The sequence below is a fragment of the Phaenicophaeus curvirostris genome, chromosome 2 (assembly GCF_032191515.1).
Source record: "Phaenicophaeus curvirostris isolate KB17595 chromosome 2, BPBGC_Pcur_1.0, whole genome shotgun sequence".
NCBI classification, from domain to species: domain Eukaryota; kingdom Metazoa; phylum Chordata; class Aves; order Cuculiformes; family Cuculidae; genus Phaenicophaeus; species Phaenicophaeus curvirostris.
Window position 1 is genome coordinate 45308247 of NC_091393.1, and position 27390 is coordinate 45335636.

The 27390-nt window shown below is 38.5% G+C and overlaps 1 protein-coding gene across 1 annotated transcript in view; it reads left to right on the top strand.

The window, feature by feature from the left end:
• LAMA2 (laminin subunit alpha 2) overlaps nucleotides 1-27189 on the top strand; it is a 362543-nt gene extending 335354 nt beyond the window's left edge. The window contains exons 53-65 of the mRNA XM_069851862.1: nucleotides 1556-1676; nucleotides 4104-4322; nucleotides 5663-5811; nucleotides 7831-8007; nucleotides 8806-9022; nucleotides 11534-11593; nucleotides 14037-14149; nucleotides 15661-15850; nucleotides 18273-18428; nucleotides 23185-23338; nucleotides 23699-23829; nucleotides 24432-24654; nucleotides 26915-27189. Of these exons, the coding sequence (XP_069707963.1) occupies nucleotides 1556-1676; nucleotides 4104-4322; nucleotides 5663-5811; nucleotides 7831-8007; nucleotides 8806-9022; nucleotides 11534-11593; nucleotides 14037-14149; nucleotides 15661-15850; nucleotides 18273-18428; nucleotides 23185-23338; nucleotides 23699-23829; nucleotides 24432-24654; nucleotides 26915-27072 (2068 nt within the window). The 3' untranslated portion in view covers nucleotides 27073-27189. The remainder of the gene's footprint in view (nucleotides 1-1555; nucleotides 1677-4103; nucleotides 4323-5662; nucleotides 5812-7830; nucleotides 8008-8805; nucleotides 9023-11533; nucleotides 11594-14036; nucleotides 14150-15660; nucleotides 15851-18272; nucleotides 18429-23184; nucleotides 23339-23698; nucleotides 23830-24431; nucleotides 24655-26914) is intronic.
• The last annotated feature ends 201 nt before the right edge of the window (nucleotides 27190-27390 follow it).

A 27390-nucleotide genomic window follows, 5' to 3' on the forward strand; every position in this document is an offset into this window, starting at 1 on the left:
TGTAATGGGACAACAAGACGACAGTCTGTAACCGTGAAGGACAGGAGGGGCTTAGGAACATGAATGGTTTCTGGATGGCAAAACAGGAGACCATGGGCACAGCTGCTAATGACACGGCAACACTGTTGTGCTGCTGGGAAGATGAGTCTGTAAAAGAAGTGAGGAAGAGCTAGGAAGTAAAAAATAAAAAATGAAAGGTGACCAGAAGTACATGACTCTCAATAAAACACAGTATGGATTGTTTTAGAAATCTAGATGCTTATTTTAACTTACACAGGGGATGCTAATTTGCCAGAGAATACACCACGCTTGCTGGGATGGCTGAAATGCAAAGAATGGCTTTCAGTACCAAAACATGCAGCTGAACAATATCTGTGCAAAATGGTTTCATTTTGTAATTAATATTCGTTTCAATCTTTTCTTTTCTTCCACGGAGCTGAAATGTGTGGTTGGTTTGGGGTTTATTTTCTTCCCACAAATAACTCCTTATTTATTTTCCAAATTAATTTTTCTTTCTTTGACCTGTTTATATTATTCAGATGAATAATTCATGAAACAGTCATGGATAATATCATTAATTAATTAAATAGTGCTTTTTTATTTACTGTCTATGCTATGAATAGCAACTTTTTTGCTGAAATTACTTTATAAGGCTTTTCTTCTTGCAAGCCTGGTTCAGATGTTGCCAGTAGTTATGATCTCAGTCTGGTATTCCCAGGCCTGGGAAATCATATTTTTGCTTTCAAACATGCTAGGTTTTGTGTTACTTTCAGGGGTTTTCTCATTACTTCTGGCAACCAGCAAATGAGCCAGATCATGGCACTTTGCCATAATATAAGAATATTTTCCTGTCTTGGATGGATAGTCAGATTCTGTTGCAAACCCAAGTGTTTTGTTTTCTTTAACTGTTTGAGAAAGACAAATATACTGCTGTGTCATGAGGAAATATGCAGTGATTTTCCTAAAAAAGATACCAGGAATATAAAATACATAGAAAACAAGTGTCAGTGCACCTGAACATAGGGACTTCCGAAAGGATAAAAAAGTATCAAATGAAAATTTTTTCCAGCCTTTGGCAAATACTTAATCCAAAATGTTTGCTAAAGTTTCTTTCATTAGGATCAAGCATGCAAAAAGATGAATGAAACATTTGTCTTCCAGTTAACGTCCCTCCTTGTTAAGATTTCCCATCTTGCATCTTTCTGCTTTGCCTAAGGAACAACTACTTACTTATTTCATAGCTCACTGTATTTAAATGCCATAGGTGACAACACTCCTTTACCAAAAAAATTACAGAAAATAAAGAAAAAAATTAAAAGGTGACTGTTGCCAAATGGACATGAGATCCAGTATGCTTTTGAGTGATTGAAGGCAGAGTGTAATAACTTCTGATAGGTGGCAGAAGGCAAGATGTACTCATTTGAGTGTATGTATGTCTTTAAAAAAAAGAAAATCAGGCAGCTGTGCATCTGAAAGTGTATACGTGTGTGTCTGGCTGATTGTGTTCTCCCTAAATTCTGTTTTTGAAAATACATTGTACTTCTAATTTTTTTAGGCCTGAAGTGAACTTAAAGAAATATACAGGTTGCCTCAAAGACATTGAAATTTCAAGGACACCGTATAATATATTGAGTAGTCCTGATTTTGTTGGTCTAACCAAAGGATGCACACTAGAGGTTAGTCTGACTTCCATGTGTTTTGGTCTTAACGGGTATAAATATTTTCTGGTTTCTGATTTTATGGCATAACACATTGGTTGTATAAGTCATATTCAGACATACATAGGAATCTAATCTGAAATCTTTTTCTGAAATCATACAACAGTTTGGGTTGGAAGGGACCTTAAAGATCATCTAGTTCCAACCCCCCTGCCATGGGCAGGGACACCTCTCACCAGATCAGGTTGCCCAAGGTCCCATCCAACCTGGCCTTGAACACCTGCAGGCATAGGGCATCCACAGCTTCCCTGGGCAACCTGTGCCAGTGCCTCACCACCCTCATTGTGAAGAAATTCCTCCTACTGTCTAGTCTAAATCTTCTCCCCTCCAATGTAAAGCTATTTCCCCTTATCCTATCACTACATGCCTTTGTAAAAAGTAACAAGGCTTAGCAATGATCTAGCTTTGTTTTTGCTTACTTAAATCGAAATTATTGACGTTCATGAGAATTGAATTAGGCAATGATGTATTGCAAAAACCTTAAAAAAAATTTATGAACATAAAATCCAAAGATTTTTATTTTTTTTTAAATAGAAGTTATGGTTAAATCTTTCATTACGGAAAATCAGAGGTACTTTGACAATCACAGTATATTTAGGGGTACCTGAAAGAAAGTCATCCTTAGGTTAGGAACTGTAGAGAACTTACTGTTATGAGCTAACACTTATCTGGAAGACACATTCCACATTTCTAGCTGTTCACTAGGAATGTGCAAAACTGATTATATTATTTTAATTTTAAATACGTACAACTTAAGTCTACTTATTTTAAGTTGTTGCTGCTTCTAATTAACAGCCTTGCAATGCATATAAAATTCAAAGAATCTGATCCTAAGTTTGAGAGAGGTTATAGTAATTTTCCATGGAAAAGAAGAATCTTCATATATGAGAAAATATTTGCAGTGAAATTTGTCACCAATAAATAGTTTAGATTTCTTCCTTGGAAATGTATACTATTTAAGATAGTTTTGCAAGCAGCTATATGATCTTAAGTTCCATATCTGTTACCACTACAGCAAATCCAAATGAGTTGTAAAACGGTTGCTTCCTGACCATTTTTCTCCAAAATACTAAGAATTCCCCTTGAGCAATGATTGGAACCTGGCCAAATAAAGATAAGTACTCTCTATTGCTGTGTTTATCACTTCTGTCTCTGGCCTTTATCAGAGCAAAAAGCACACAGCAAAAGACCCTTAGACAGGTTATAAGACTAGATGGTTCTGTCATGTGATGGCCGTTTTTTTCAGGTTTGTGACAAAGCTAAACTGTAAACAACTAGATTGCTTGAATACTTTTCAATCTTATCAAAGTCTTATCAAATTTGAATTCGGTAAAAATTTTCTACATGAGTTCATATTTGTTTGTATTTATAGTAGATTCTTTCCTAAATAGGGAAGGACAGTTGTGTTGATTTTCTTTGTTGCTGTTAGAAAAAAACTTTAATTTTCACATTATTTTGTAACTCTTGAGGTTTCAGACTCTGAAATCTAATTGTATTAACCATTTTGTTGGGGAATTAAATAAGATATCCTAATTGTACAAAACAAGAAATTTAGGATAATTAAAAAGAAGTGAAGTGAAAGCTAAGGGTAAAGACTGGATATACACTCAGTTATTAAAATTCCCTCAGATTTCAGAGAAGGTCAACATCATCATCAATGATTTTATCTAGCTTAATAATCCATTATATCTATTCCTGAAAGTGGTTCTACTGTATGAAAAAAATGGTTTTCCCTACTGGAAGAGCACAAGAATTGACAGTGATTACAGAAAATATCCAGGAATATGCAGTGATTTATTATTTGATGACATATACTAGTCTTGAAATTGTGTTAATGGCTGCCAATGTCCTAAGAGTTGGTTCATGTGCGACAAGCGCTTCATTTATGAGCCTGAGTCATCAAGAAAACAGTGGAGTTAGTGAAACAGTAATGATGAAACAAAAGTCATGCATTAATGGGGAGTATCTTCTGGGCACATTTGACATCTAATAGAACCTAGTTTATGTCCATATTGGCTGTTATATATTGTATTGATTTAAAAGAAAAATCCCACTGTGTTAACCAAAAGCAAATATCCATATAAAAAGAAAAACCCACCTGTGAGCAGTTATTTTTAATCCGAGAGGATATACCAAAATAAGACTGGAGCTTTGCCTTCCTGTGAGACAGGATTCCATAAATACTCTAATGATGCCAGATGTAAACAAGTAAATTAGTGTTTGCAGAACACTTTGAGAAGTAAATTGTTGTTTAATAATACTTTCTATCTCTTCACAGTAGTCATATTTATGTTATTTATTATTTTTGTTAAGAAATCTTTCTGTATCTTCATACCCTTGCTTTTAATCCTACTAATGCACTTTTTTGTCCTTTTTTTCCTGCAGAGCATTTATACAGTTAGCTTCCCCAAGCCAGGTTTTGTGGAACTGCCACCTGTCTCCTTTGACATAGGCACAGAAATCAACCTCTCCTTCAGCACCAAGAATGAGTCTGGGATCATCTTGTTTGGCACAAGTGGCACAGTTGTCCCTCCCAGGAGAAAGCGCTGGTACACTGGGAGGAAATCTGCCCCGCTGAAGAGAAAGCGCAGACAAACAGGGCAGGTACGAGGAATCTAGCAAAAGATAAAATCCACAGTTTTACTGAACTTCTTCCACTTGGTTTGTTTCAAGACACTGTCAGACATTTATACTTTCAGTGCAAGGAATAATTATTTCAAATGCTATTCTTTATCTAGTGAAGAATCTGATGGAGGCTCAGAATTGGTTTTTTGCATTTGACTAACAATTTCTCTGAAAGATTTACAGTGAGGCATCCATTGTTTGTTGCTAAACAATAAATTTGTTTCTCTATCATGAAGATACTTTCATGGTTTTTTAGTCAAACCTGAATATTAAAGATATTGTTGTTCACTCATTCTGAGGACTACTTATGCACTATTAGTGTGTGGAAATGCGCCTCATTCCTGTTAATATAGACATAAATTGGGATCATTCTGTTTCTCTGTTTCCCCTAAGACCCAAAACAAACAAAAAATATCTGCTAAGCCCCTTGTTTGGGATCACTGCTGTGCAATACAAGACTTAAGTATGCTTCAGCCTCTCCTTGTCTCCCATAAAATACAAATCTGCAATGTAAATACATTCTGAAGAAAAGGATAGAGCTCGTCTGTTCAGGGAAATTAGCTACAGAGTCCACTTAACTAGTGTAAGTGTGATTGCTCTTAGAAATTATTCAAGCCTTGATTAATTACAAACCTCACAGACAAATATAGTATAACAGAGATAAACAGAATATTTTGGTGCTTTCTTTGTTTAAGACTTCTGGGAAGTGATATTCCATTATTCTGCTTCCTGTCTAATTTGGAAAAGACCTCTCAGTGACCTGGAGCAACACACTCCAGGAACAACACATTATAATGGCTCACTCGCATGATATTAACTTCAGAGTAGGGGCTCCTTTATCATTACCCAGCTCTTCAGGTCACAGAAATGAGCATGACACTCATTGCTATAGTAACTGGAGGTTAGATCCTGAAATGTGCTACAACATGATGTTGGTTGCTAGAGTAACTACTAGCACAATTTGCCAGCCGTCCAAACACAGAACTCACACAGAGATCAATGCTGTTCCAGGCTTGATGGGTTTAAGACCAGTCCTTGTTACACCAAAAAGAATTGTAGGTTAGAAGTCTCCATCCTTCTCTGCAAATAGGTAAGCAGGGATGAGGCTTTTCAGCATGACCTCATTTTATCCGTTCCTCGTTATAAAAATACGAGACAGTCTGTATACAGCAGCAGAACAGAAACTGCAGTATCTTTGCCATGGTGAGCAAATTTAAAAACACTGTAAGAAAATAAAACATACAAACTAATGTAAAACTAAGTGAAATAATTCCTTTCCAACTGTAACTTACCTTCTTGTACCAACATACGCATTGCAGGCCTACTATGCAGTGTTCCTGAACAGAGGTCGGCTAGAAGTGCACATCTCCACTGGGATACGGGATCCCCACAGAATCACCATCAGACCAGAGGTTGGCGAGTTTCACGATGGCAGAGCACACTCCATTCGGATAGAAAGAGCTAAAGGGTAATAAATACCTAGAAGTGCTACAGACCACACAGCACAACTAGTTCAATAATGTGAATGTTCCAATGTCATTAGCAATCCATGCAAATACTTCTGTTGAGACAATTTCACGTAATATCTTCCTTATCCAAATGTTTTCTGAAATCACTTTCTGACAGTGATTTTTATTCCACAGAAATGGTTTTACATGCTTTCACAGGTTGTCAGCGTGTTTCTCCAGAGACCTACATTTGTCTGAATTGTCATTTTTAAACTTCTGATACTTGGCAAATATATTTTATTAATCAAATCTGTGGATGAGAAAAACTGCAACAATGCTGCACGTTTTCAAGACATGTAGAAAAATGACTGTTTTCAAAGTATATGAACAGCAACAGCACAGCAGTCTACAGTCTTTTGGGGTTGCCATGTGCTGGTGTATATTCATGAGGTTATGGTGGTGCCCAGGTAAATATGGTAAAACGATGAAGACAGTCCCAAATAAATGGCAGTCATTGTTATTGCTGGAAAGCCACTGCAGACCATCTTAGACCGTGTTGTTTTAAACAGAATTTCACTTAAATTCCTTTACCTTTTCTCAGATGTGGTAAAATAATGCTAATTACAGTTCACCATTCAGAAACTGATTAGAAACAGCACTGCTCTATTGTGTAGAACTCAGGCAGTCAGTATTATTTATGGCCTGGAATAACCCTTGTTCCAAGTAGGATTTGTTGTGGACATTTGGACATACAAATGTGTACATACTGTATAGAAATTCAGTGAATTAGTGCCGTATGCACAATGTTGCTTTGTTTTGTTTAAAGAAAAAAATATCAGAAAGATATGATATCCAGCATGTTACAAAATGTGCTTAACCAAGCATTGTGAACCCTAGACTTCATCCTTTTACCCCCACAACACTGCAGCCTTCTTTAGAAATAATTCCTGTCTGTCTAGTCCCAAGGTGTCCTTCTGTCCTTTCTGCTTCGCTTTTTTTTGTCCTTTGTCAGTATAATTTTCTGACTGAATATCTATTGCATTGTTTAAAAAAAACCCAACTTGTAAATAATGCCTTCAGACAATATCTCTCCCCAGACTCAGTGTGTAGTTCAAGGTTAAACTGCAAACTGCAAAACTCAAGTTTTATGTGATTAAGTATGAGGAACACCCTTTGAAAACTCTTCAGAGAGATAATTGTCCATATAACTATGAAGTATTTGCTTTCTCTTCCAAGGTAATTACAGGATACTGTTGAAGGCTAATATACATCATTGTATGGTTCTGCTTGGACCAAAACGTTTACTATGGTAATACCTAAAGATGAGATGAAATATTGTATACTGATGAAAAAATTGACAATTGGTAGCCATGGCTAACATACAGCAGTATAAAGGGTAACTCGAGTCCTGACAGTCTGATTTCCCTACACTTCCTCTGAAGGCAGTGCAGAGAAGTGTCCTCTCTGGAACACTTAACAGAAACCAAACTAATCTGTTGCTCTGAACTGCCCACTGAGAAATCTCTTTGCTCCTGTTTCTACTGCTGAGGGGTCTGGGCAAATCGTAGAGATTGTCTCAAAAGATAAATCTTTTAATACCTGCTTACTCCAACAGATGGGGCAGAACTTGTGCAAACTTGGAAACAGAGAGCCCAAAGAAAACGTGTCCCATGCTGTTCCTATCCTGCTGAGCACTAGATGATTATACCTAACATCCCAGTGCAGCAGGCTGGGCTCTTACCAGGACAGCATTGGCACATTACAAACCACTTCTACCTATCTGACCAGTGACTGGTATGAATGCCTCTCTGCAGCTCAGCTTTGAAAAGCTCTGTCTGAGAACTACCAGGGAAGCATAGCAATAACTGAAAACCTTCTAGTGGTTAATATGCATTTAATGGTAGCCGCTAATTACATAATTTGGGTTGCTCAGTGTTACAGCTGGTATAGGAGTAAATGGAGCCTGCAAAGTGGTGATTTCAATACGAGTAATAACCAAAGTAAAGTATATATTTCTTTGCTTTCAAATCTTTTCACAGGATGTTCACTGTACAGGTAGATGAAGACAAAGGCCAGACTCAGAGATTGCCAACAGACCACCCCATCTCTGTTAGGAAACTCTTTGTAGGGGGTACTTCTTCTCAGTTTCAGACTGCACCTCTCAGAAATATACCAGCGTTTGAAGGCTGTATATGGAATCTTGTCATTAATGCCATGTAAGTCTCACTGATGCCAACAAATTTCTAGTTAATGAGTCTGAATAACTGCTTTGACTGCCAAAAGAAACTTCATTGATGCAAGGAATAATACTAACAGCAAATCCTAGAATATGATCTGTTTCCTTTTTTTGACTTCAATATACACTCCACAGGCTATGCAATTAATGAACTACTTTACCAGCAAGCCAAGACCTGGCTATTTATCCGTCAAATCAGAGAAATTCAACAGTAACACTGCAGTAAGACTTGCCTTAGTGATAGGTATTTACAGTGTACTCTAACACTTTATTTTAAGTAAGGTTGATCACCAAGAGCACACAAGTTCTGTGAACCACCATGGGAATTAATTTGCTTTGTGGAAGTGCATGCTTCAGTAATCTGGAAGGCACATTTAAGTAAAAAGAAAGGAAATGGTGAATAAGGTAAAACCTCTGTAAAAGTTCCCATCTAAATCTTTCTTTAACATAATTGAAGTACCTAAATTGGAATCTCATCACCCCACATTCCAACCATGTACATCCAAGAGATGGACTTCTTCGCAATGTGATTCAGCCTTAGGCTGGTAAAGCTTGCCAACGAAGATGCTTGTCAATCTACGCTGACTGTAGAAAGGAAAGTCAGTGGTGACTATTGTGTCTAATTAAAGTGTCCCACTTCTGTACTTGAAACAGATGGGATGAATCCTGACTCTTATGTCCTCTGAAGAGGAATTGCATTGCAGCATATAGCTATTCTATAAAAGTAAGGTAAAAAGTAAGGAAAACTAATTACAGAGATTTCTTTGTGTATTCTCAGCCCCATGGACTTTGCTCAACCAGTGTCCTTTGAAAATGCGGATATCGGACGGTGTCCCTCTATGGAACCAGAAGTTAGGCCACCTGAGGATGAAGATAAACCAATCCACACAGCAGTTCCGATACATCCTGAACCAGACACTAATGGGCAGAAGGAAAGACCAAGCATAACTCCTGCTTCCCTTCCTCCTCCAACACCACCTCTCTCTATAGCACTTGTAAGTGTAGATCCTTTCCCTAGGTAAAGATTGAAAAGTTTCTTTTCCCAGGGAAAACTGAAAGGTTAACCATCAAGAATAATGAAGTAATTTGACACAAAAATAGTAACAATTCAGCATGATATTGTAACAACACCTTTTTGCAGGTCAGTAAAACCTATGGATAATAGAAAACTGGTTGATGTAATTTGCTTGGATTATTACACAGTAATTTAAAGAATCATATAGTAGTAGAATTCCCTTTGGCTTGCATGCTTAGCCCTAAACCCTTTGACTTCAGGATGTAAGCTAAGAAATATCTGATTGGAGTTGGAAGGAAAATTTTCCTGTGGGAAATCCGTGTCTTGTGCTGTTCTCTAAAGCACATGATAACCGCCACGTCAGTGACAGAATGAAGAAACAGATGAACCAGAGATGTCTGCTTGATATGGCAGTTCATCCACAGCTATTTTGTAACTTTAGTTAGGAGACTTAGGAACTTAAGAACTGATACTCCAGAACTGGTTTTGCCAGTAATCTTGTCGCTAGATAGTGACAAGCAGTCTTATGCAACAAAATCTAAGAAGAAACTTCTTCTATTACAAATGTAGCAATTATACAAGCTAATGCAACATTTTACTCTCCAGAAAAGATATATTTAGATATCTGAATATTAAATGGAGTAATATGTACACTGAAAGATATTATTTGGGAGGGGGGAAATCCATTGCATTTTGTCATACCTGTATACAACCCACAGGTTGGTTGAGGTTCAGTATGGGTGATGTTTCCAGTGTGAAAAGACTACACATTTCCCAGTTAGGAGCCTTTTTACACTACCATAATTTACACTGCCATAGTGAAACTGTTTTGAGAAGTTAACAGTCAGAATATTTAACTTCCATTTTTGTATGTATCAAATACAAAGGAGTCAGTAATTATGACAGTTTTCCTCCCAGACTGGCTTTATATGACCTTTCAACTATTTTGGGAGGTGTTCCCACACTGGATCAGGTTTAATCTCCATTCCTATTTCACATCTTCTCACTGACTCAATATTATAGGACACTGAATTTGTGCTGGGTTTTTCTGTGTGACCCAGAGACTAAGATTACCAATTAACTGAAGGACACACACACACACACACACACAAAAAAAAAGCTGTGATTTTCAGTGTCAGTTGTAAGTCTCAGGGACAAAGGAACATGAACTAGTTGTTGCAGTCACTCCCTGTTACCTAACTTGTTTTCAGAATTCATATTTAGTTTTCCTTGCACATCGGCAGGATTTCTAACAATATTTTCCTACAAAAAAAAAGGCACAAGTATTAGATGAAAGCGCCTTACTTATTAAGGTTAAACTTATATTTGAGATTCATTCCCACCTTCATTAACCATGTATATATGGTACAGCTGTATTTAGAAGGACTTGTCAGGCTCTGCTGAAGTCTCCACAGTACAGCATGCATCTGTGTACCTGGAGCCTGGGCTTCAAGATAGGCAAGTTTCATCTTAGTTATTACTTTGCCCTGAGCCCCAGAGTCATATATATTGGCCTTCTAATGCTCCAGGGCAGCATTTTTTATTCATTCCCACAAGGTGGAGTAGTTGTAACATGAGGGCTCTGATGCATCTTTCTGTTTAGAATGTGAAGTATGCAAATTTGCAGTATAGTAAGGCAACCATAGAAGATAGAGAACCAGGCAACAACAAGGTAAAAAAAGATTATCCAGTTTATTGCTCACTGTTGTGAAAGAGCGCAGTTGTATCATCCCTTGATCAAGCATTATAAACGAGATAAAACAACACAGAAGCGCATGACAGAGCAACCGCACACTTTCTAGGACTCTAAGCACTAGCTTTTAAATTGCAAGATTGAGAGGAATAGATCTACTCCTTAATACCAGAAACAAGTCCCATTGTAACCAAGTGTTTTGTATATCACATATCTAGAGCCATGATAGCTCAAAACAGGAGTTCAGAATAAAAATCTAAATAAGATACTATTACTCCAGTTTCTCTCTTAGAAAAAAAATGGAACAGTGTTAGTATTCTGAAGACTTGAACGCATTTTAAATAAGGCAAGCTACTGGGTAGTTTTTATGTTCACCTAAGAAAGTTTTCCAAAGTATTTTTCTGGGGAATGTTGCAACAAAATGAGTAAATATAGTTTAATAATGAGATAGTCCTTGTGTGACAGTTAATTATACAGAAAGTCAGTGTAGGGCTGTGTATGGAAAATATACAGCAGAAAAAAAAAATGCATCCACATAGTAGGCGTAGGTAAGGTATCTGTTCTAGTTAAGTCCCTTTAGGACTTTTTTATCTCTGTTATCCATCTGCATGAAAAGGGGGAGGGGAGTTTAATCCCAGATGAAAAAAAATACCCTCTGTTAAAGGCAAAACAGGATCTAGAAGTTGGGAAATAAACTTTTTACCAGTCTGCTGCTGCTTCTGCTTGCTATGGATGCCAAAATATTTTTCAATATTGGATAACTGCTGCTTCTGCCTGATGTTATTCACTGCTTCTCAGGATTCACTTGCTACTGAAATGAAGAGCGCCAGCATTACTTCTGCATTTGACTCCATAACGGTATCTTCCACTATTTTTACATGCATTACTTCATTGTTTCATTAACACTCTTCAGTAAACTGTGGGGACTACTTCAGTGGTGCTTCCTTTTTCCCTTAATTACTTTCTTTGTAATTGCTAATACAGCATTGTTTGTAGAGAATGTGTGACAGTCCACCAGTGGGCTTTTCTGTCCTTCATTTCCACTGTGATACACACCTAGCTTCTTGATTTACCAATCCAGTCCCTAATATGTGACAAGTCTGAAGTGCAGCTTAAGAGTGTTCAGTCTTGAGGCTCTCAGCTAATATGGGAGATTATTAAGCAGTCAGTTTTGAACTCAGGACACATTTAGCCCACTACTAAAAAAAAAAAAAAGCTGGAATATTTTAATAGAGGCTGATGATCCATGTTTAGTTCACAGTCTTGTGAAGGCTGTAAACTTGTCTACCCTTAAATAAAGTGAAAGTAGACACAGGCTTATTAATAAAACCTGGAAGATTTTTAAGAGTGCCCTACTGCTTTTTTATCCTTTTACTGATGTTTCCACATCAGCCTAATGAATGCTCACTATTATCGATTAGTATTTATTAGTAAATAGTTGGTGTATGCTTGCTATGATTCCAACCATCAGAATGCATTTGGCACTGTCTCCTACACCTTGCCCTTTCTTACAGTCCTCCTGCTGGAATGAATTCAAACTGCAGTGTTTGCTGATAAGGAGCAGCTGAAGTGCCAGGGCCAGAGCCTTTACTAACATATATTAGCCAAGGATTGAATTTACTGTCAGAATATTTCCTTTTACCATGTAACATGTGAAACCATGCCAGAGAAAAGTGTTTGGTAATGTATTTTCCAATATTTCCCTTTTGTTCCAGTACCAGCAGTTAGCCCCCATCTTCAAATTTTAGCAAGCCCAAATGCTATTGAAAGTATTATATACACAGTATTATTTTTTTTAAGGTAGTTGTTAAACATCTACATAAACCTGTAAATCTTAAAATAATCTGAAACTTTACCCAATATTATGGGAATATGATTTTTTTCTATTTGATAATCACTGGAAGACTGCTGTCACGCATTCATAACTTTGTTTGGTTCTGCTGAATTTTCCCCTTGTCTTCCTGTTCGTTGCACATTGATATGTACTTACCACAATGTGTGGTGTTCTACTTTGTCATATCCAAACCAGAGCACACATTTGGAAGAATGTTTTTCAGAAGTGCTCTATAATGTTGTGAAGATTTTTGTGACGTGTCACAGCAAAAAACGTAACAGCACTGAAAAACTGAGTGAGAGGGGAAAGAAATTTCCTCTTTGCAGCTGAAATCCCAGTACCTGATGAATCACGCATGACATTTTCAAAATGTTTCACAGAAAGGACTCTGTCAGCAGAGCACCACACCTCGTGCTTTGCAGGTCCCTGCTGAGTCAGGGCTCAAATAAGAGACTGTTGCTAATCCAAAATGATATCAGCCATAGTGCTTAAAAACAGAGCTCGCAGCTATCAAAGTCTGGGTTTTTTCCAGCAGTATTGTCCTGATATTTTGTTGTGTTAGATCCTTTGAGTAGTTTCTTCACAATACTCTCAGTGGGAGGCAAAAGCTAGACATGACCAGGAGCTGGTAATTACCACGGTCTCTCTTTGCCCCAGGCACCCGTATACAAGAGCATTAAGGCCAGAGATTAAAAGACTTGGTGAAATTAAAAGGAGAAATTTTACTGGGCAAAGGATATTTTACCTTCCATTGTTGTACCACTTTAAGATTAACAGAAGTGGAACAGACAGGGAGGGTTTTCTTTCTTTACCCCCTGGGTAATGTGTCTGCATTAGACAGTTCAGGGAGTTTAACAGTTATTGCTTCTAAACATCAGTTACTCAGCTTCCCTTATTGTTTGTGGGGGCCTTTCAACAGCACCAGGGGAAACAACAGCACATTAAATAAAGAACAAAATTGTAAAATAGTATAAAGAGGTAAAATGGGGGCATTGTTGACAGGTACAGGATATGAAACTACTTTTAACTCATTATTTTTAATGCAACTAGATTTCAGGTCAACAGCAAAGCATCCCTTTAAAATTTACATCTTGCTTCATTTCTGCAAGAGGGCATCCTACTGTATAAAACTCAGTTATGTGAGCTAAGAGTTCACTGAACCACTTGGAAAGCACTTAAGACCCTTGTAAATATCCACTGGTGGCATGAAAGCAGCGATGTTCATATATTACTTTTATTAGCTTTTACAGCCAGCTTAATGAGCTCTGCTTTAACACCAAGTTCCTGTCATACTGGTTTATAACTTTAGCTGGTGTGATGAGACGTCAAGACGCTAGAAAATTGCAGGCCCAGTGTCTAGACTAGGTAGAATATTGTGACTCCTGAGCAGCTGGAAGACTTCCAGCATGTACTCAGTAGAGATAGATACAAAATATGACATTTGTGTGATTGGTGTTTATTTTGCAGGACTCCTGTGCTGCTGACACAGAACCAGCCATTTTGGAAGGTGCCAAGCAATTTGGTCTTTCAAGGAACAGCCACATTGCAGTTGCATTTGATGACACCAAGGTGAAAAACAGGTAAACCATTGAGTTCAGCAATGAGTTTTGATGGAATCGTGTCAAAATAGGATGCCACTCCTAATATTCTTAAAAGCATCTCCCAAAATTATGGGCATAATCTGGGAAAGATCATGTCCCATGGCTAATTCATTTCATTAAGCAAACATAAAAAGCATTTAAGTATGAAATCTAGGCAATGAGGTCCCCACCTAAGTAGCTCTCACAAAACCAGTTTGCTTCTTTATTTGTAAAGATCTGGGCACACACAGATCCCAGACTGATTTGCAGACAACAAACAGAAAAATGGAACTGGGTCATGCAACTGAGTTTATAGGTTGCTTTCTCAGAAGAAGGTTTCATGGTTCCGTAACTTGATAATTTCTTGTAATAAGTAAACCTTTTTTCCCCCTTTACCTCAATAGTTAAGGTCAAACTTGCACAGGAAAGAGGCAGAATTACATTGCCCTCCCAAAGTATAACAATACATGCTGATATGCAAAGGAGTTCCAAGAGCTACTTAGAAAAATACAGCTGTTTTCAATGGATTTGTGAAGCTATAACTTGTTAATTGTTCATATTTGCTCTGAAGGCATGTGATTGTTAACAAATGTGCTAGGTCACACCACTAAGGATTTTTGCTACCTTATAGTTTACAAGCCCATCAGCCTCATACTTATTTTTATCTATTGAGATGCTGTACTGCATATTTTCACACATGCTAATTTTTGAAAACTAGGAATATAATTAAAAGGAATATGTGGTCCTACAGTCCTTGCCTGTCTTGTTTTCAAATAAGAATCCTAGCCTGGTCAATTGAATGCAATGATTTTTCATGTTTATATTACCAACTACCAACTTTACAGCTTAGCTTGGGCTAGGTTAGTGATATGCTGCCTGTACAACCTTAGCATCAAGATAACCTTAATCGCTTCTTCCAAAGTTCTTTGCTGTAGGGGAAGTTTTTGGCATTACCATTCTCTCTAAGGGGTCAAGAGACCTCCTCAGATGCACTCCCATTTTCAGTTGTTAGAAATCAGAATAAGTGTTCTATATCCTGCTTGTAAACTCTTCTCTCTGCATCTTTAAAAAGTTTTGTGACCTGTGCTCAGGCAATACCACTTATTAGAAACTCAACAACTGCCAGCTGTCACTACAGCTCACTCCTTTGTGAGCATTATGTATGTGGATGATGGATAACGCTGCTGAAATTTTACAAGCGCTGAGATTTTCTAGCAACTACAACTGCAGCTGAGAATTATATCTTGAAATTCTATGCCAAGGTTGCACTTTTGTATTTCCACAGCAAAGGAACTAATGAATGCTCATGTGGCAGGGAACAGATATATGTGAAATGCAATTCACATATAACCTGATTATTTTTCTTAAACTCTGATGGGCTAGTAAAATGGGCCACCGACTGTAAAGTGGTTTTAGAGCGAAACAAAAAGGTAAAGCAGATAAATATGTCTACTTTCTGACTCTGGATGTCTTTTACTTTGTTACTGTTTTCTCATTTGTTTGCTTTCCAGACTTACAATTGAATTTGAAGTCCGAACAACAGCTGATTCTGGCTTGCTGTTTTATATGGCCCGCATCAACCATGCTGATTTTGCTACAGTTCAGATAAAGAATGGACTGCCTTACTTCAGCTATGATCTGGGGAGTGGAGACACCAACACAATGATTTCCAACAAAATAAGCGATGGCCAGTGGCACAAGGTATAATGGCCTCTAATGATAAATTATTCTTTGTAATGCTAAGAGTGAGCTTTGTTTTGCCTTAAGATATTTGCAAATTGTAGTCTATGCAAACTAAACTTTACAACTAGGGTATTCTGTAGTCTGCAAAATTTGTGCTTTCAGATTCACTATTAAGCACACGGTACATATTCCACTAACAAAAATGTTAGTGCTGGTCTTTGAAATTTGTCCCTCAGGAAACACGTTTCTGGACATATTTAGAATATGTCCCATGTATGGTAAGGAACTGCAGAAAATATTCCTTCTTGCCTAATAGGACTTAGGTGAGTATCAGTTCATGATGATGGAATGCATCATTAAAGCCAGTTGTTAGTAATGTCATTGTTTGGCCATATGCTAAGATCAAAGGAAAAAGAAGTAACATTTAAGTAAATCTTCCCTGCATTATTAATTCAATTCATTAGGGAATAAATATGACATTCATGGATATATTTGCATCCCCCTCCTATGACATCATGAGAAGATGTATTTATATACAATGCCTGTGGCATTGAAATGGTAAGGGAAGGAATAATATCACAGCCATAAAGTTTAGTATTTACTAGACAAAGGACAACTGACACATAGGCAGGTTCATTAGGAAACGTGCTTGAAGACATCAGTAAAGGCAGAGAATACATGTAACTGTGTATTCATGTTATATACTCTAAGAGAAATTAAATTCTGGACAGATATTTGAGAAGTCACCATCCACCTCTCCGTCACCAAATGAGAAAAAATCTAATTGCATTTTCTATTATGTCTGAATTGCTCTTATGAAACCCTCTTTGCAGTCATCCTTCGTCCCTCTCTGCTTCATTCCCATCCTGTTCCACAGGAATTTTATTTTCACTGGATTTTTGTTCGTGAAACTTTTGATGTTAGCAAATGTGCTATACCAAGGTATTTTATGAAGGGGAAAAATAAAAACGTAGTCATTATTTATCTGTTTTATGTAATGCCTAGGAATGCTGGCAGTAGGCCAGGGCCTCTTTCTGCTAGACCCTCTATAAATACAGAAGAGGTGTATTTTTGCTTTTTTAGCCATTTTCTCTGTGTTGTAACAAAACTAACCAGAGCATCTCTTTCTTAATGAAAGACAGTGCTCTTTGGGCATGCAGCCTGGCACCCTGCAAGAGAGGCACCCTCGTTGTAAGTGCCATTTTTGCAGGAGAGAATGGAGAGGGTATCCAAAGTCACAATTCCCAAAGAGCATAAGAAAGGCTGTGTTGAGAGTAGAGGATAAGACAATCTCTTTGAGCAAAGGCCACAGTCTTCATTTTTAAGAAGCAGAGGCTTCTCCTTAAAACAATCCTTTTAGTGAGAAGCTTTTCTCCATTTGAAATTGTTTAGGTTGAAACATTTCTACCAGGCCAACAGAAGCCTGCTGTTGTCTCTTTAGGTTGTTTGTAAGACTGACTGTTCTCAGTTCCTGTCTTGCTCACCAAATCCTCCTTCTGCCCAGGCTGTAACTGTCCATCTTAAATTTACAGTTGTCTATAAGTACCAAGCTCAATCCCTTAATCCCTTGCCTTTAGGCCATCTCTTGTCAGTGCTCAGTCATTCCTGTTGCATGACAGATGTGCTACCACACTGAAGCAGAAGCACCATATTAAAGAAAAGCCAAAGAAAAATGCTGTTGTGCTTTCTCTGCTACTCTGGTGACCTAACCACTGTGCTATTTGGGAATCTGCTAATGCACATGTCACATTTTACATTTTATCCCTTTTTTTTTAATACAGAATCATTATTATACTGATTTGTAGAAATTTCGGTATAAATCTTTGGAACAGAGTTGGCCTGCAGTTGTTGGAGTAGAATTTCCTCAACTCTTCAGCAATTGCACTTCCTCCATGCAATTCACAACCCATTTCTCAAAACAGAAGCCATAATACCAACAGAACATAGTTGGTATTACATATACTCTAGCATGAACTATGATCTGAGGCATGTCCACTTATGGAATCATAAAGTCAATATTGTCTGCAAACATGCTGTAGTAAAGATTTGCAACTGGTGCCATTAACATTCAGTATTTACTGTTTCTAGTACTTAAAATTGCTATCTTATCCCAGGAAAAACAATATTGTGGCACGTGTATGATATTAACAAGAGTTTTAAAGAAACCCCAAGTCCTTTCAGTAGTTCTAATAAATAATAGACATGATGCCTCCTGACCTAGAGCTAATTAAAAAGCAGTCATGTGTTTGAACAAAACCTTGCACAGGAGCTCTGTTCCATAAGCATTATCCGTAGTTGCTGCCACAGTACTTCTGCTAACCACTCCTACTGCTTTCTCCCATGTCATTATATATTTTGGATTATAAGGCTAGTTACAGCCTGGAAACTGTTATCAGAAAACTGTCCATAATTGTGTTGCGTTTGTGTGGGATTTTTTTAGATAAAAGTAATTCGAATGAAGCAAGAAGGAAGCCTTATAGTAGATGATGTTTCAAATAAGACTGTTAGTCCCAAGAAGGCTGATATATTGGATGTTGTTGGAATGTTGTATGTTGGAGGATTGCCCATTAACTACACAACCAGAAGAATTGGTCCGGTAAGCAAGTTCAATTAAGTTATTCTATACTCCTTAAGTATATCTTTGTTGGTGCCAATGTCTTTGCAGTTTTGTTTTGTTTTGCTTTTTCCCCAGACTGGGCAAGAACATTGATAAAATGAATCTTACCGGAAGTACACTAAATTCTTTCAGTGGAAAGATCTGACTTGGAACCCAGTTAATGAAAAGAAATAACAGAGTTACATCCATACGCTTGTATCCACTTAGCTCACTGAACAGCTGGTGTACCAAGTCCTGAATAGTACTTGCCTTTTTCTTGGCAGGAATTCATCTAACCATAAACAATAAGTGCTAATAAACAGTGGAAGTGTGTCCTAAGAGAAGGGGTAGAAGCCAAAATTAACCAGGACAAAGTACACAGTAGCACTACTGCTTACTGTAGTAATTGGTTTTGCGTTGTTATTACTGAACTATGAAAGAGTATGTTTTGAAGTAAGGCCATGAAAACCCTGTTGTCCTCTTTCTGTTTCCAAATGAAATGTGCATGTATCCATTTATCACTGTTTCGGTCTAAATGCCCAGCTTCTGTGCTGGCACAGAAGATACCTTGGCAAACAGGGAGCCCAGAGAGGTGGTTATCATTTTGGCCTAAACTTTGTTGAATTAACTAGGAATACTGAATTCTCTCTCCCAGACCATTTACATCATCTATCCACGCAACCCCATGTCAGTCATCTTACTTTATTGCTGCCCTCCCATGCCCCAAGATATGTCAGTATCAGAATGAGAGAAAAACTCCTCCCTGCATTATTTTTCTCTTTGCACAGAGGAGTCTTTTAAAGCAGAAGCCAGAACTTGAGTGAATTTCATTCTAGCAAACAACTAATTAGGCATATAGTGTAGCACAATGTGGACAAATAACTGGAATGTCAGTAGTAGTATATCTTGGCTCATTCTCAGTGATTATACAGAATCTGTAAAGAAGAGGCAAAAATACAAATCCTGGTAAAGAAACAAAACAGATTCTTAAAGAAACTGCACATGAGTAAATACCATTTTAGTTAGTAAGATGGTTTTGGAATGCCAAATACTAGTCTATAGACAGGCAAGGGTCCACCAGTTTAAATAGACAAAACAAATGCAGAAAAGAAATCCCTAGGTCCTGCTTAAATATGTGCCTACAATAACTCATGGAGGAGCGATGAAGGGAAAGAGTAGCCACTTTAAATCTGAGAGTTATATTCCATAAACAAAACTTACCTGTAAAATCATATTTCTCAGCAAATTTTGGATTGGGCAGAAAGCCCAAACTGAGGCAAACCTACTGATCATTTGGATTTACCAAACCAATTCTGAAGCACTTAGAAACAAAAGCAATATTTAATTATCCACAACATATAATTCCTAATACTAGCAAATTATACTCTTTGTAATACACCTGCAATTTACAAACTCTAATGTAAGGAGAAAGGTAATATAAATCCCTACCTGCTGCTCCTCATCAGAAGTAATAGAGTAACTTGTGCAGATAAATGGCTTAGTCAGGCAATAACAGCCATGTCAGATCCTGACAGTCTTATGTGCTTTAGGATTTAAATGAAGCTGTGACTTCAAATGTCATTCACAGAAGTTAAAAAACAGTGCCTGCCTTTCAATCATTCATTAAAATACACAGCGTGATGTAGATTGTATAGGGTATTGTGTTGTAGGCTTCATGTAAAGGCTCTGAAGCAAAATTAAGTTGAAAGCATTTATTAACTTAGTTAGGCCTTTCTGCTAAACACACATCAACCTTTCAAGACACTAATGTAATACATAACCGTAGGTGGGCTGGCTTCTTATTTAGTGCAGAAGACCAATACCTACTTGTTCGGTTTCAGCAGACGTCACATTTTAAACACTCAAAACTCTGCTTTCAGCAGATGTTATATTGCTAGTTGCCATGCCAAAGTATTACCAGATTTGCTTTTCCACAGGGAAAGGGAAATCATAAAGTTAGAGAAAGTTATCAAGTTGTTTACAAATCTTGCCTTTCTATGATTTATTCTCATAATGAAGAGAGCAAAATTTGTTCACTTTTATGATGTTTTTCTTTTTTGGTATCAAAACTTGATGATCTGGAGATGACTTTTATTTATAAATTAGAAAAAGGTCTATTTATGAAAAATCTCACAGAAAGCCATGTTTGGCTCAGAAATGAATTTATTCGCTGATAGTGCTCAAGTTCTTGTGTGCTATCATGAAGCACATGCAAGAGAACCGGGTGATCAGGCCCAGTCAACACGGGTTCACAAAAGGCAGGTCTTGCCAGACTAACCTGATCGCCTTCTATGACAAAGTGACTCGGCTGCTGGATGAGGGAAAGGCTGTGGATGTGGTCTTCCTGGACTTCAGTAAAGCCTTTGACACAGTTTCTCACAGCATTCTGCTTGAGAAACTGTCAGCCTCTGGCCTGGACAGGCGCACACTCTCCTGGGTGGAAAACTGGTTGGATGGCCGGGCCCAGAGAGTGGTGGTAAATGGTGTGAAATCCAGCTGGAGGCCAGTGACAAGTGGGGTTCCCCAGGGCTCAGTGCTGGGTCCAGCCCTGTTCAATGTCTTCATCAATGATCTGGATGAAGGCATCGAGTGCACCCTTAGCAAGTTTGCGGACGACACTAAGCTGGGTGGAAGTGTCGATCTGCTGGAGGGTAGGGAGGCTCTGCAAAGGGATCCGAACAGGCTGGACCGCTGGGCTGAGTCCAATGGCATGAGGTTTAACAAGGCCAAATGCCGGGTCCTGCACTTGGGGCACAACAACCCTGTGCGGTGCTACAGACTAGGAGAAGTCTGTCTAGAAAGCTGCCTGGAGGAGAGGGACCTGGGGGTGTTGGTTGACAGCCGACTGAATATGAGCCAGCAGTGTGCCCAGGTGGCCAAGAAGGCCAATGGCATCTTGGCTTGTATCAGAAACGGCGTGACCAGCAGGTCCAGGGAGGTTATCCTCCCTCTGTACTCGGCACTGGTGAGACCGCACCTTGAATACTGTGTTCAGTTCTGGGCCCCTCACCATAAGAAGGATGTTGAGGCTCTAGAGAGAGTCCAGAGAAGAGCAACAAAGCTGGTGAAAAGGCTGGAGAACAGGCCTTATGAGGAGTGGCTGAGAGAGCTGGGGTTGTTTAGCCTGGAGAAGAGGAGGCTGAGGGGAGACCTCATTGCTCTCTACAACTACCTGAAAGGACGTTGTAGACAGGAGGGTGCTGGCCTCTTCTCCCAAGTGACAGGGGACAGGACAAGAGGGAATGGCCTCAAGCTCCGCCAGGGGAGGTTTAGGCTAGACGTTAGGAAAAAATTCTTTACAGAAAGGGTCATTGGGCACTGGAACAGGCTGCCCAGGGAGGTGGTTGAGTCACCTTCCCTGGAGGTGTTTAAGGTACGGGTGGATGAGGTGCTGAGGGATATGGTTTAGTGTTTGATAGGAACGGTTGGACTCGATGATCCGGTGGGTCTCTTCCAACCTGGTTATTCTGTGATTCTGTGATTCTGTGATTCTCATGAAAATTTTGAACAGGTATATTTAGCACTAGTATCCTATGTAATTCCACAGCATATTCAGCTTTGATTTACAAGGGTAGAAATCCTTGTGAAATTCTTTCGAATTACTAGTCAGGATGTTGTTAGAGTAGGTTCTGTGCAGAGTCAAGACTTCTCTCTGCATGTATGCCTTTCTCCCTTCTGTATTTATACTTACTATTATGCTGTATTTTATATGCTGATTTTTATTTTCCTCCTTCCTTCTGCACTGCTTATGAATATGTCTTTTTTCTCAAAGTACAGGTTTATCATTTTCCTTTCTCCCACTGATATGGGAGATAATTTTCCTGGCTCTAAGTCAAAGGTCAAAGACTTTGTCTGAAGCCAAGAACCAAAGTGCACCTTCTGCCCACCTCAGAGAGAAAAGGGAAGGGAGCTCTGGGGGAGATGCCAGTGGCTGTCAGAGGTCCCACCGTAATGCACTGGTCACACTCAGGGCAACCCAGGATGTAGAGTCCCAGGCAGGGGCTCATTTACTTACATCACTAGCTTAACTATGCACACATCACTCGCTCAGTGTCACAGTAACATGCTCCCAGCATAGAAGCCAAACTGGGGTTGCAGTTTGTGATCATGCACATTCACCCGAGCCCATTCCCCGCCTCCACCTGCCTCTCTGACCACGAGTGGTCCTTGTCACTGTGGTCACCAGACCTAAATATAGCTATTATACAAAGAACCATGTGCATTCAACAACCTTTACATAAGGACATTGTTCACTTAAGTAGATGTGTACCTGCATTAGCTCTGTTTTACCATGCAAAATTAGGCCCAGCGTAAAGTGATTAAAAGGGGAAAAAATATTCCTAGTAAATTGATCAGCAGCCCAGAGAACTCTATCCAGTATCTTTATTTACTTGCAAACCCTAGTAAATTAAAAAGGTAAAGTATGGGCCATTGAATTCCTACATTGCTGATGTAATTTGCTGTGTTTCATTATGCAGTGTATTATTTTATGTCCCCTCCATTAAGCCAAATAGATGTGACTCAGATCGCATCCCAGAAATGTATTGTAATTCATCCTCAGTATGACTGAGATTAGATTCCAATTACAATCAGATAATAAGGATTAGCCATGTAAAATTCAAGTTTTATTCAGCTCCATAAATGCAGCTGAGAAGCAGAAGAAAAGTGCTTTCTGATGACATACTTTAGGCCTTTATTCTGAGAATTTCAGCTTGCTCTATACACTTATACATTTTGTTTGAAATATTGACTGCAGGTCACCTATAGCATCGATGGCTGCATCAGAAATTTTAAAATGACAGAATCACCAGTTGACCTGGATAATCCAACTTCCAGCTTCAATGTTGGCAAATGCTTTGTCACTGCACAGAAAGGAACATACTTTGATGGAACAGGCTTTGCCAAAACAGGTAATGAACAGCAATTCTGCTGATAGGCAAAGAACAGAGAAAAAAGAGATGCTACTTAAAAAACTTCCAGTGCTACCTAACTCCTGTAGACTGGAGGCAAAGTGAAACCAATACTTGAAACACTGTGCTGATCAGTTTTAGTTATCTTGCCTAGTGATAGACTATATGACTTTCTAGCAAGGTCTCACACTAAGCACAGCCTCCATAACAGTTGCTTACATGATTTAACATGAGATGGAGTGCATTAATAATGCTGTGTTAGTTACCTTGCCTTAACGGCAACACACTTTGTGTGATTATTAGGAATAATGTATTAAATGTTTTTCTTTATTTCATCACCCTTCCCCTTTTCTCTGTAAGTTGGTGCATACAAAGTGGGAACAGACCTGCTCGTGGAATTTGAATTCCGTACAACACAAATGAATGGTGTTCTCCTAGGAGTCAGCAGCCAGAAAATGGATGGCCTTGGCATCGAATTAGTAGATGGAAAAGTAAGTAGCAAAGCTTTTTATAGAGACTGGTTTTAGAAAGCACAGGTAGTTACAATGCGAGCTAACTACCTCAATCTCAAGGTGTCTCAGTCAATATCAGGGCCCTCCTTTATGCAGCATTTGCCACTTCCCATACATCAAGAGGTTTCTACACTTTTACAAAGATATTTTGAAAGATTCTGTAACAAGTTTCCTAAACCTGCAACATCACGACTTAAATTAGTGAGCATACAGAAAGTTTTGAGGAAAGGCTTTGTCATTAATCATAATAGTTGCTTTTGTGTATTTTTCTTTTAGTTTGGAAAACCAGTCAGTAACCTACCACTCTAAAGAGCATGGTGTGAGGGTGTAAAACACCCCAAAACTAAGACAAAAAAAATGGAAAAATAACAACCTATGCAACAATTTTGCGTATTTCCACTAGTGTTTATCTCAGTGGCATAACCCAGATCTCAGAGGGACAGTGATACACTTAAAATCTTGTATTTAATTAGAGCTTTATTGTGTGCAGTCAGAGCATGTTGACTTAAACAAAACCAAACAAACAAAAGAACTGTAGAACTGTTTTGAGAACTACCTGACTTTCATGTCACGCTTTTCAGGTGATGTTTCACGTTGACAATGGAGCAGGCCGATTCTCTGCTATCTATGAGCCTGACGCACCAGGCAGCTTGTGTGATGGACAGTGGCACAAGGTTCTAGCTAACAAGATCAAACACCGTTTAGAGTTGACTGTGGATGACAGACAGGTGGATGGTAACAGCCCAAACAGGGCCTCAACCTCAGCAGACACTAATGACCCTGTCTTTGTTGGAGGATATCCTGGTGAGCATTTAACACACAAATGATGCTTTACTTACACTCTAGCAATACTGCCTTGGTAATGTCTTAAACGCAATTAGGACTAGTACGCTAAAGATTATGGGTAAGACTATCCAAGTTTGTCTCGGTTGGCAAGGATGCTCATTTCTGCATTCAGCTGCATTTCAGAACAAGAAGTTCTGCAGCACCAAGAGACTCTCACATATCCCCCTGCTCAGTTTCAAATGTAGGCACTGTCACTTTTCAGTAGGCAGACTTTCTGCCTTCTGCTGCTCACATTCACGCACAGCCTCCTGTCTTAAACCTTTTTGTTTAGTACAGCATAATAATTATGTTTCAATAGTAACAGCGTTTGGCAAATTTAAATTTAACTAAAGAATGCGTATATGCTCTTGGGCAGCAAGGCACTGAATGTGTAAATCAGCCTGTAAAACCTGAGGAACAGAGGAATGTGGACAATAGTTTGCACAGAGAGGTGAGAGGACACCATCTCTTTCTGATTATCATTTTCGCTAGTGGTCTGGTGGATTTTAAAGGGAAAAAAATAATCAAAATTTGCTACTGAGTATTCTGGAATCCCTTGAGAGAACTTCCTTCAGGCAGAGGTAATTGAACAGGATCCAGAACTGGGCTGAGCTTTGCAGCTAGCTATATCTTCCACTAAGCTGATAATGAATACTACAATTGATCTGTTCATAGACAATCAATAAGTTTACCTAGTAGCAGTTTATTTTCTGAAAAAGGAGTTAAGATGTTTGCAAAGTGCCAATTTTCCTGCATTTATAATAAAGTTTCCTTCTAGTTTGCAAACAAAACAGCTAATTATATCTGCAATATTTGCACAAGTGCATACTGAGGTCAATAGCAAGATGCCTCTTGAATTACTTCCTAAATGATTTTCTGGAAGTTGTTTTCCCCTTCATTCTAATATGTGATGCAGTGCATCAAGAAGTCTTCTCTCTCAACCTTCAGAAAATTTTTCAAAAATTTTCTTGATACTGATACATGAAAGTTGTACTTCAGTCACAGTGACTGTTGATAAGGACCAACAACTTAGTGCCAGAAGAAAACAGATCTGTGGCAGCCTTTTTATAACAAAGCAGGATTTTAGCATAGCAGCTAGCACTAAAGAGATACTGCAGATGGAGTTACTATCTCGTTCTGGACCATACGTCAAGAGGAACATAACAAGAGAAACAAATGGCAGTAACATTGCAGTCTGCACAAAACAAGCCTACACTTACATCATGTTGAAGTGATTATTCCTGAGTTCAGCCACATGGCAAGTTACGAAATGATTTAATAAACCTGCATGCAAATTTAAACACCTCACACTTCTCCCACAGTCTAATGTGGCTCATCCAAGATTAGTCTGAACATTCCCAATACCCTCATCACAAATTTAACGTATCATGGTATTTTGTAAAATTAGTAAATGTTTGTATTTTCCAGTCCTCTTGGTTGCATAAGCAGTGCAAAACAGTTGTCAACCAGCCAGAATGGTGGAGAATTTCCTGTGCTGAGAAACTTTTTGCTACCAGAGCAAAGGCGAAGATGTAAATTCCTGGCTACCCATAAAAGCCATCACTCATCTCCTACTATCGCTATTCCCTGTGCAAGGAGGGACAGATGGATTCAGCCACATCATCCTCTGTGAAACAGCATAGTGCTGTGGCTGGCCAGTCCTCTACAGGTGTAAAGTTATTTCTGCAACCCTTACTTTATCAGTCACTTAGTTTTATATCAGAGTACATCCCTGGAGCCACATTTTCACTTGGAAGAGTACTGAGAAATAATTTGGGCCATGAATTTCAAGCAGTTGAAGGAAATATATCCAGCTTCCCATTGAAACCAGACCTCACTTCTATCCTCTCCTTCTTTAGATGTACTCAAGTCCTTGGCTTTACTATCAGCAAGGGGAAAAAAAACCCAGAATGCTTTAAAACTCTCAAAAATGTTCCTTAGATGACACTTGAAATCCATACTGAGGAATGGCTTTCTCATGATATTAGGGCTGAGAGTTGCATCCATTCTGGCCTTTACTGTAATGCTAGGACAGAAAAAGGAAAGAAAAATGGATTGTTACTACTAACAGACACATTTGTCATGTGTTTGTCCTTTTTTTTACTAAAGAAGATACAAAGCAAATAAAACAATATATTTCTGGGGACATGGATTTTTCTGCAGGACTCTGAGGAAAACAAACTGAAGTATGAACTCAAACTAACATAATTCTTTTTACCTTTTCTTTTGCTTTCTTCAGATGGTGTGACCCAGTTTGGGCTGACCACTAATATCCGTTTTAAAGGATGTATTCGATTTCTGAAGCTCACCAAGGGTACTGCTAAACCTCAAGAGATTAACTTCAGCAAAGCTTTGGAGCTGAAGGGTGTTCAGCCATTGTCATGCCCTGCAACCTAACTGTCATTCAGCCAATTTGGGTCTGTTTGTTTATATAAGCACCTCAGATTTTAAAAAAGAAAAAAAAAGAAAGAAAAATCTATATATACATTGCATTCATAATAAAATGTCTTTATGCAAGTATTTTAGTGTTTGTGGTCTATTCAAATGGCTATTTCAGGATACCTCCCAAGAATGCAAGAACTAGTCCTTTCCCTCATAACCTTCAGTAAGGGAGTAGCGCAATAATTTTTATCTTCTTCCTTATAGCCTGAAGTTCATCATTCTTCTGATGAGTGAGACCTCACACTATGCAGGGTGTCCCTTTACTACAAAACT